Here is an 11,285-nt window from a genome sequence, read left to right as displayed (position 1 = left end):
GTCACGCCATATCTCCAAATGGGTAGCCAAAGGTGTAACCAGGGCAGCATTTTCGCTATGTGTGTTTCGACTCATGATATGATAGGGGGCAAGCTTATCGCCATATCGGGCACAATTTCTAAGCTCCAGGCTGCTACTGAGATGAAAATCCAATATCACTATCCATGACCTGGGATTCGAACCCAGGACTTCAAAGCAGTGGTGGGGTACCACCAATTACACATTTATTTGCAGGGTAAAGCATAGGATACAAATACTCCAACGAGGCATTCACTATTCCATCTTCCATCTTGTAAGGAATCTATAAGTATGATACAACGTGGATCTTATAAAAAAAACTCCTACTGAGATTTTTAGGAATGAAGGAATCCAAGGTCTCGAAACTGTGTTAGCTGTCTATTTCCTGCAGGATCAATACCTTTTATATTCAAATCACGTCTAAGCCATTTTGAAAATACACCAAGAAAAATATCTAGAATCCAACCTAAACAAAAATCGCTTCGTGTAAATTTGACTTGTACCATTTACATTTATTGAATTGTCCACGATTTTTCCCGAATGAGAGACCGCTTCATAGCTATAAATGTCCTGGATGTAGATTGTGTGTTTCTAAGTGATTCATGTTTTAGGCGATAGTGACCGGCCTCTGTTGTAAATAAATTGTACAGCTATTCAGCGTGGTCTGTGGAACATAGTGTTTTGTTCACGTATACCTAAATATTTATAACATGCCTATAATTCACGTTAAACGTAGAAGACAAATAATTTACTAAGTTAAAAGTTGACAGCATTCTAATATTTATAGGTCTAGATCCAATTTTAAATTACGCTTTTATAAATAATGTAAACATTCGTTAGCGTATGCAAATAGAAATTCAACAAAAGTAATATATATTTATTCATTGGAATGAAAACTTTTTAGAATACTTTGATTGCTTTTTTCTTTAAAATCGAACGTTCTCGCAACTGTTAAGATATTTATCGAGTTGAAAACATCTTCTATTTCAATGCTGCTGTGAGATCAAATCTTGATGAAAACATTTGAAAACAAAATACAGCTATCGGTCGGTATAACTGGTTTCTAAGTTTTTTAGGATCTTTGACCTCTAGACTAGCTTGCAATAACGAATTCGTGGAATAATATCTGAAGCTCCTAGATATCGAACATATCATAAGGTATGAGAAGGATAAGATTAGCAGTTAAGTAGCTTGCATAAGTAGCTTATGAACTCGCATCTAACATGCCAACTCTTGTAGTTAGCTAATAATTAATTTAGTTCCATAAAGAATGAAACATACAAATAATATTTAACTCTACATCAATGAACATACTGTTTACTGGACAGACGTACCTTTTCCAGCCATTATTTCGTAACAACGATAATCGATTTTGAATTATTACTCCCCGTCATTGAAAAAGAAAATGTCAAAGTGATAAGTTTACAGCTACAATAAAAATTATACAAATATATTGAACAGTATAAAATATATAATTGCATACTAAAATACATCTCTATATAACTAAAAGAAAGAGATAAACCATGAAAATTCCGTACGTGGTATCGCTGAACTGCCGCGAGGCGTACGCAACGTCCGCTTTCATGCAAGCTTCGGCTGGAGAGATGTCTCGCAAAATCATAGCCGAAGACTTCGAATGGGATAATGGAGTAACACCAGCTCCTCTCACGTTTTTCGCTGCGCTCGAGCTATCCAAGATATTCCATCGACTCAACCCTCTTCATAAAATATTGCAAAAGGATGTCGACATACTTATGGATTTGTTTCCTGCAGATATTCCTCTTAAGTTTACTGTGCCTCATATCAAGGTAATGGTGTTCAAGTTCATAGCCTATATTTAACAGAAGACAGCAGATTGGTAGTTAGTTGTACTTTAGGTACAGCCAAAGTCTGCGCGAGGTAGTAAAAAGACCCTCTACTCATCCACTACAAAGGCCATGAAAAAAATGTAATTTCACGCAGGCCCCTCTTAGCTGATACAGGAGACTTGGAAGGATCAAGTCAGTTAGTCTTAGACCAGAAATGTTGAGTACAACTTATCTGTAAAATCTCACAAATGAATGAGCATGTCTCGTGATGAAAATATTTTCTAAATAAAAAAGACAAAATATAAATTATTTGTGTGATTGAAAGCCGTAACCTCCTGATTCTTGTAATTTAGACATCTTACAGTTACTTTAAACCTCACACTATTATATTAATATTAATAGGATGAACAATATTGGAAACGCTCCTATGCTACGAAGTTTCCATCCAAAAAGGAGATCGGTGTCACTTTTTGGAAAGGCAAATTTTTATCTTCGTGTTTACAAGACTACTTAGAAAATGTAAATCCTGATGTATTTATAGAGGAGGATGCTGTAAACCTTGCATCACTGGTAGGATACCTATATATTCTTTATACTTTTAAATTAGTAGGCAACAAACTAACATGCATTAAAATGCTCGACAAAAGTTTTTTCAACGTACTCAGAGTATGTTAACAAATGATGGCAAACTTACACCTAGAGAAGATGTTTGTCCATACAAAATCACGATTTGTTGCATAGTCGTTTAGTAGTTACTATTGAATTTTTATGTAAACGGCGAGACGTGTAAATTGGAAATACTAGAAAACCTTACAGATATAGTTATAATAAGCAACAGATATTACCGTTACTTACTTATTCCAGAGAATTTCTATTACTTGATTTCTTCATTCAATATTGATACTAACCCCAACTATTAAATTTTAGGTCAGCCCTTACATTTACGAATTGTCACTGAACCAACTGCAAATAGTTCGTCAACCAACTCCACCTGTTCCTCAAGAGAATGTTGTTGAAGACACGTGCCCTTTTAGCGTTCCGAAGCTATACGACCACATACCACTCGAGCCAGTGCTTGTCAAGCTGTACAATCTCCGGGAGATATCGCTAGTGTTCTGTCTGAACGACGTGCAGGACAATTACTTGCCGCGATACTTTGAATTCTCAATGGGCGATTGTGAGTCGCTCTGCAGGGGCCTCGAAGATTTAAGACACCTTCAAACGTTTCGTATCAACCGAAGTAATCTGGACTGTTCCAAAGTAAAATTGATCTTACAAAACCTCGTAAGGAAAGAAAGTATTGAAGAGTTGGATTTTAATCATTGTAAGATCGGAGATTACGGCATGAAAGCACTCGGCGGCTTCATCTTTATTCACAATAATGTGAAAAGAGTAAGAATTGCAAACAATCGGTTCAAAGAGGTCGGCGTGCAGGGTATCGCTTACGCTCTGCAGACGAAGCCTGCGGCGCCTATAGAACTTTTAGGTAGGGCAACTGGATTATGCAATTCATAAATGGATTTGCTTATTGATTGAATGGTTTAAGATTTCAGTTTGAACTCTATGTCATTGGAGTGCGCGACGACGTTTGCTGCGGCGTTTGTGAGGTGCAAGGAGAAGCCTCAGACGCTAATTGTAAACTCATGCGGATTCAATGGAGCCTCAGCTGAAAAAGTTTGTTGATAGTCATTGCATTATTATACACCAATTTAAAATATGCAGTGTTTTACAAAACCTATCGCATTCATATCTTTCCTTATCTTTATCAATAAAAAATATGGCTTATTAATCAAGATAAGAAAGCACGTGCGATAATAAAGTAATAAAGATAGAAATGTGTCATTATTGTATCATCACAGTTGGTGCTCTGTTTAATGTTTTATATTAAAACAATCAATCTTGAAAGGGAAATATATTTCGTCGGATTTCTGTCGAAACACAATGCTCTGATTTATTGTAAGGTACCTGCACTTAACTATTACGATTTAGATGGCGGGTCTTCTCAGCTTGAATAGAGGATTGACAAGATTAGACATGGCCGCCAACGATTTGTCCGGTGAAGCGGAGAAAACGCTTATCCGCGCGTTGGAGCAAAACAAGAAGATTTTAAGGATTGATCTGCGTAGAACTCGTAAGATTGTATTATATAAGTATAGATCTATTTACTTAACACAGTTACGAAAGTACTCGTAGATGCTTTCTGCTTATCTTGAAATGATAAATTTATCTGATTCTATAAAATGTTATACATTATTTAGATTCCGTTAAAATTCACTTTACCAGTTCGGAATGCAGTTCTCAGCAAAAAAACACGAGCAGAGAATTCTAATGATTTTCTTTTAAGGAGTAAACTCCTGTATATGACAGTAGTCCATTCATATACTCGCAAAATAAGTAATAAATAAATTTTCAATTTCCCTCACGAGTGCACAACTCTCTCAGAATCTTATAAAATATACGCTTTCATAATAGTATCCATGTCCATAAATAGTAGTAAAATAATTCAAAGTCTTGTGTAAACTTGTCACACCAACAAAGACCTTCGTTCGCATACAAGTAACCAAACGAATAACCTACGATTAAACTGTATTTATATTAGCTTATAAATTACAGACATATCAGAAGAGACTCAAGCGAAAGTAGATGAGCTTCTAGAGCGCAACAAAAATTTGCTCGGACAAGAAATGGAACCAAGCGACGAAATACCGCCTTTGTACCTCAATGAACCAGAATATCTCATTTGGGAGTACAACCCGAATAATCCAGATTACATACCTGGACGATACCCCGAGCGGGTGCCAGAAGTATAAAAAATGTTCGCTGTCACGTATTCATCATTGATTTCAAACCGCAATACGATTTCATAGATCCGTATATCATGTGCTGTCATTACAATGATTGTTCCTATTGTACATTTTGTTTCGTGATTAGTTAGATATTATTTTTGAGGCTAGAAATGTATTTTATACTAAACTGAATCCACGCAGTCATACAATTTATGGAATTAGCAGTTAATATGTCATGTCGGTGTTATCTTTTACAAAATTAATTTCGTATAAATTACAGTATTATCTGATATACTCACTGACCCAAAGTTGCCAACGTGTCATAAAATATATTGTTTTTAAAGAGTTATAATGAACCTCATAAGTGGACAGTATTACGTCCTTTGCAAACAAAGTATAATGGCTTCGTAAATTGTTCAGTTGATAAGTAACTTTTATGACTTGAGAAGTCGGGAGGATCAAAGCGTCAATGTTGGAAAAACTCGATTGCTTCATTTGAATCAATTCTCACAGGGAGAAACGATCGCTGAGTAATTTTATGTACCAAAATAAAGTTCACCCAAGTAATGATGGTCAAAGTTGTTTCTAATAAATCTGAATTTCGGTGCAGATGTTGGGGATTTTAATAATATTATATTTACCGTGAGTTTGGTTAGATTTCATTGTAATTATTGTATCTTCATTTTGATGGCCTTGCTGATCTGCCCCTGTCAAGGTTTTGATAAAATTTTTGGTAGTTTTATTTAGTTCACTTATTATTCAACGCACAAAATGTTACGTAGCACTTTTATAAAATAAAAAATAATTCAAATTGTTTAATTATAATTTACATAGATTTATCTTAATTTGCGTAGACTCATCTTTATTTCGGTTTAATCAGTTTTTTTATGCCATGTAATAAAAATTTTATAAATTAAATTTATATAATTTAAAGGCGTTTTTTTAAAATCATAGTGGTTATTTGTGTGATATTAAAGGCCACATTCTATTGTTAGTACATAATATAATGTTCAAAGTTATAGGAAATAAATAGATATTCAATTACAAAATAAAACCTTGGCCTGCGTTTGAACAATAACTGCAGTACTTTTTTTATGCAAAAGATTATTTTACACTTTATCCTGCCAATTTACAATCACATGCCAAATTCGGTAACAAAACAATTTTCGTTGATTGGTACTTTTTCCATTCGTATTGATTGTATTTGCATACAAGTAAATTCATTCTATTTGTTTGTGGTTTAACGCTCATCCGATAAATTTGCCCAGTGTGATGGGCTCAGCAGAAGCTCTATTTGAAACGGAAAGGTCAGTACTAGACGATAAACTTATAGAGCCAAAGTGAGAACCACATAGTTCGCAGATTGTTAACCTAAAAAGTACAGTTACCTGCAAGACCATTAACAGTAAGTTAATATATCCCATTTGAATATTTCCCAAAATAAATGTAAGTAACGAAATAGTTTACGAAATATTATTTAAATATTTTCTGTCTAATTAGTTTTTGTTTTGTTTGTCTTAAGATATTTATTCTATGCATTATTTGATAGAATTAATTCAATAAGACAACCAAAAAAACAGGTATGCGACTGAAAATTTCATAATATTATTTCATAAAAACTGTTTTGTTGCGTACATTTATTTTGAGAAATACTCATTTCTTAAATTCGTTCAATAGTGTACGTGTTACATAAACAATACTGATTTACATTGATTAAGTACTTTATGAAATAGAGGGAGTGTCCCTGAAGTGTATATCTTCCAATTTAAGATGTCAGAATTTTGCGTCCAATTTAAATGGCCGAAATATTTTGTTCTTAATCAGTATGCTGAGCACGGACTGACGTTCTGGAATCACTCATATTAGTCCTAACTGCTAAATATATTACTTCATTTGTTTAAATAAGTTGTTAGTCTAGGAATCACAATAAGATTTGTTAGTTGTTATGTGATAACACGTATATTTGAAGTGAAAGTCTATAATTTTGACCATATTTAATACGTAAGTCATATTCTTCATAATACTTCGATCAGTGGTTATAGCAAAAGTTCTTGATTTGTCATTATTCATCCCATTCATGACCTTTTCCCGCGATAACCTACTATGGGTCAGGAATCATCGTAGAAGTGACATACATACATGTCACACACAACCCAGAATCAATGTCAAGCTGATAATGATTAAAACGCATCATGAATGTGTCGCAAAGCGGCTATTGTTCTTTTAAAAATCGGTCAAAAAGTTAGCTGACTCGACTATCCACAAAGACATCGAGAGATCTTGAGTATCCCTTTGTGCCGGCGATATTGTGAGTGGGAGACCAGGCCAATATGTAAGCTTCGGAAAGCGATGTCGCAATGGTGAATTATAAATGATATCACGATGTAAGTTGGAGGACAATTGGTACTGTTCTAGTGGTCGCCCTGTGGTCGAAATTCGACCGCCGAATTTAATATATTTGCAACTTATATTACGCATACATTTTATTTTTCTGTATTTCTACTCTATTTGAACTTTAATTATGACAAATCTGACACTCCTATGTGTTTAAAAATGGGTACAAAGTTTATTGTTCACGTATTAACTCAATATCAACCCAGAATCTGGAATTTACACCCGAAATGGCGATAGGTTCGCCCCCCTCAAATTATGAGACGGTACATGACAAAAAGTATATACGATATAATTCGAGTTGAAAAAGGTTATTTGGCTTTGCCATTGTGTTAGAATCCAATAATATTCTACATTTTCAACGGTCCGATGTATTGTGGTCATGGCATACTTGTAATTTATTAAATATGAATGAATTACAAGATGTACACGTGGGATAACAAAGGTCACTATTCGGAGATGACGTCACGGGTGACGTTACAATAGCTGAAAATAGATATTAGAAAGTGCTAGAGAAGTAACGTGACAATAGTTTAAATAGTATGAATACGTGCACATATTGTGCCAGATACGTTGATTGGCTGGTCGCCTAGCATGTTCTGAATTAAGAGTGGCGTCGTTTAGATTCCAGACGATACTATCATTCCGATTGTTAGATATTACTATTGTGTAATATAATAAAAAAAAATAGAAATATTATGCCCTTTAAAGCAGATTTTTTTATTTTCTTGTTTTATGTGTGAAAATGACGTACCGTATATTTGAGGTTATGACTTTATTCTGTTTAGTTTGTATTATAATTAATATGTTGGAGGCGTAACTGCCCTTAACCTTAGTGCACTTGTAATTTAATTCTAAAGAACTAAGTATTGCATAAGTTTTTATTCTGAAGGTACACAGTAATACACTATTAGAATATCGAATCTAGCATCTAGAACTCCTGGCCCCTTCCATCTTTTAGTTTGTACTAAACAGAGGGTACAATTTGTGGTCATATTGACCCACAACATACTAAACTGTAAATACTAGTGATGGGAAACACTAAAAATCTATACTTCTAAGCGGTAGGTATTGAAATAAAATACTCATTTACAAAATAATAACTTTTATTTTATAAAAGATAATATTTTTATGCTCTATATTAAAACACAGAACAAAAAAGTAAAAGTAACCAAAAAAGTAAATAACAGAACATGCATAGTACATAGCTCCACATGCACATGCTATAAAACGGTTTTAGTTTCAGCTGCAAAACCAAGGTCAGTAGTGAATATTATTATAGTCAAACTCAATCTCATAGTGTAGAGTAGCGTAGCATAGCATAGCTAATGCTTCAATATTTTTACGTTTTTTTCATTTGGTTTTAGAGAGCGACGTGACGGCCTCCCCCTATATTGCACAGCGCATCACTAATGGCGCGGGCGCACCATCCAGTGCGGGTGTGGGATGCAGAGGGTGGGGTCATACTGACCACACGCCGCACTGAAGAAAATATTTATCGTTAGGTGCGGGAGAGGTCAAATTGACCCATGATTGTATTTAATATTCTAAAGTGTTCCTATTGAAGTAGGAAATAGCTTAGTCTATTTGTCTTTTTCTTTCAATAAGAATTCTTAAAGTTATGCCTTCCGCACCAGGTGAACAAGAACTGTTTAATTCGCCGCACGGGATGTAAGTTAAACATGGGTCAATAAGACCTCACAACGCAGTGAACGTGTTAAATAATACAATAATGAAATATATAGAGGTACTTCTTTTTTCAAAAATGTTTACCTGTAATGGGCAAAAGCCATGTTTTGGACTGCCTATTTAAAAAAAAAAACGCTTCGCTCAGTGCACTCGTACTATTTAATTCTAAAGAACTTAGTAGCTTGAATTAGTCCTCTTTATTCTGAAGAAAAACTTGTTAAAAACCTACACTCTATCTAGAACGTATCGAATCGAAGTATCTAGAACTCCCGGCCCCAGTTCCACTTCGTTATATATTATCCCTAGACTACTAAGATGATTAATTGTAAATATTTATATGGTCTTTAAAAATTACTCTGCGAACTAAACTAACATATGTTAGTTTAGTTCGCAGAGTAATTTTTAGATATCTAAACCTTTAAGTACTACCTATTATAATGTAGTACACATGTACGAAATATATAGTTACTAAAAACAAATATATTAAACTACTCATCTATAACACTAAATAATACCTACCTATATAATATTGGTAAATTCAACAATTTAGTTACCAGTTGCGCTGTTCTCATTCTTACAAAATAATAGCGCCAGCGAGCCTCTTATAGCAATGTTCCTCATCAACCATTATTGGAATCTCCGCTGAGATTATCTTGTCTGATTGCTGCAACTTAGTATTTTTCGCTGCAACTGCAATTCAATGAACCTATTCATTATTGATGTCGCAGAGACAATAAATTATGATCTGTTCTTGCTGTTTATACAAACGATTTAACTTTAATGCAAGACATTTTAATAGATGTTCATTTAAATAACAATGCCGACGATAATATTCTGGACATTTAATGAGCGATTGTTTTCCTATCTTGTATATTTTAACGAGATGCCGCTACTACGTCCTAGCCTGAAACGGAAAAATAATTAGCGAATAAACGAGCAAAGAAATATTGTTAAAGTTACGGAATTGATGTTAATTTTGAAAAACGATTTTTTTCCCTATAATAAATATTTTTATGGGGAATATATATCCCATAAAATATTGTATAGAAATATGTGAAATGAAAAACGGAGTCACGGATTCTATTATCTTAGTATGATTTGTGGTATACGAGTTTCCTAAATCCAGTCAACTGTGTTGATGTATAAATGCAATTTAAGAAAACAGAGTAAAGAAAATAAGACAGAGCAAATGTTGTTGTTTAGAAATATAATAAAATAATATAATATAACATACATATCCTTTTTTCCAGATACGCTCACTGATCTGGTTTGGAGCATGATAAAAAAAAAACTAATCTGTCTGTACTTGGACTATGGATAAATTGAAAAGCACTGGCTTATTAATTGAAATGTTTGGTATTCTTATATAGCACTTACACAATGGTTCTGAACAATTGATGCTCTCTAAGTATAAGGTACTATATATGAGCAATATTTCTGCGAATGAATAAGGGTGCAATATGGTGACTCTGAAATGGTATGCTGGATTGTGTTGCTTCGCTCATTTTTTTTTATAAACAGTGGGAATGGTAATCTGAGATTGCAAAAACATTTGTATTTGTCTTTGAGTAGTCTTGCAATTTTGAAGTGTACCATGGTGGTGGTGGTGGTTTATTGTTGGTAATAACATTATGAAAAAAAAAAAATAGTAAAATATCAGATAAAACCTTACAACTGACATCTATTGTACTGCTTATGATAAGTTCTTTTCTGTTAATCTGTTGAGTTGTAGAAATAATTTAACCGTGGTTTTGTCAAACAGACATGTACAAGGAATTCATGTCATGATGATACTTGGAAGATGGATGTCTTCTGATTTTAGTGGGTCATCAGAAGCTGATGTTTTAATCAAATAGTTAAAAAAAAGTATGTTTAGAGTTCAGTTATTGCCATATTGTATATATGTAATTATATGGCGAGAAATTACAAGTAGTGTTATAATAATTAAAAAAAAAAGTTGAAACATATTCGGTAGAAGTAGCGACGGATGTGTGCTTTAGTATCGACACTATTTACGGAGCCCAATTTACGGAATGTAAAATGGACATTACCGAAAATTATGTACAAATGTTCTGGTTCGGATGAGTTGCCAACGTTGTATAATGCATATGAAAATTGCTGTAGTTGTTTTTATTCCATCTTGGCCATGTTCTCTCTGTGCTGGTTGTTTATATAAGCGGAACATACACGTGTAGCTAACGCTGTACTTGAGTAGTGTAATTGTAAATCACATGTCTCCACATCGGCTTCGATCGCTAATGACAGTTTTTATAAACACTGGGGTTACGGTTAAGTCTGCTGCTTCTCTTAGTTGAATTTGGTCTAGTGTCTTGGTTATGCCTGCGATATAGAATCACTTCTGGCGAAGACTGTATAGATATTTGACATCGAGTTGTAGATCTATAGTTATTTATTTAAACTGTTAAGATTTATAGTCTTCTTAGTGTTATTTTAATTTTTTTAAGTAATATCCCCATTTAGGAAGTGTCTTGACACGCGTGGCTTAACTGACTATTCGACTCATAGTTACGGAGTAGGCTGCGCTTTCAATTGGTTATCTGTTATAACAAACGAACGTTTTGACGATCGCGAG

At 34.0% G+C, this 11,285-nt stretch overlaps 1 protein-coding gene across 1 annotated transcript; it reads left to right on the top strand.

The window, feature by feature from the left end:
* Positions 1-1,373: 1,373 nt before the first annotated feature.
* Positions 1,374-5,545, top strand: LOC115451582 (dynein regulatory complex subunit 5). Its single transcript, XM_030179940.2, has 6 exons — positions 1,374-1,826; positions 2,229-2,396; positions 2,754-3,312; positions 3,373-3,500; positions 3,816-3,957; positions 4,440-5,545. Exons 1-6 carry the CDS (start codon positions 1,542-1,544, stop codon positions 4,634-4,636), a joined length of 1,479 nt encoding a protein of 492 aa, XP_030035800.1. The 5' UTR covers positions 1,374-1,541; the 3' UTR covers positions 4,637-5,545.
* The last annotated feature ends 5,740 nt before the right edge of the window (positions 5,546-11,285 follow it).

The sequence above is a fragment of the Manduca sexta genome, chromosome 25 (assembly GCF_014839805.1).
Source record: "Manduca sexta isolate Smith_Timp_Sample1 chromosome 25, JHU_Msex_v1.0, whole genome shotgun sequence".
Taxonomy (NCBI): Eukaryota; Metazoa; Arthropoda; class Insecta; order Lepidoptera; family Sphingidae; genus Manduca; species Manduca sexta.
The sequence above is the reverse complement of the archived record's forward strand: the minus strand, read 5'-3'. Positions and strand labels throughout refer to the sequence as shown.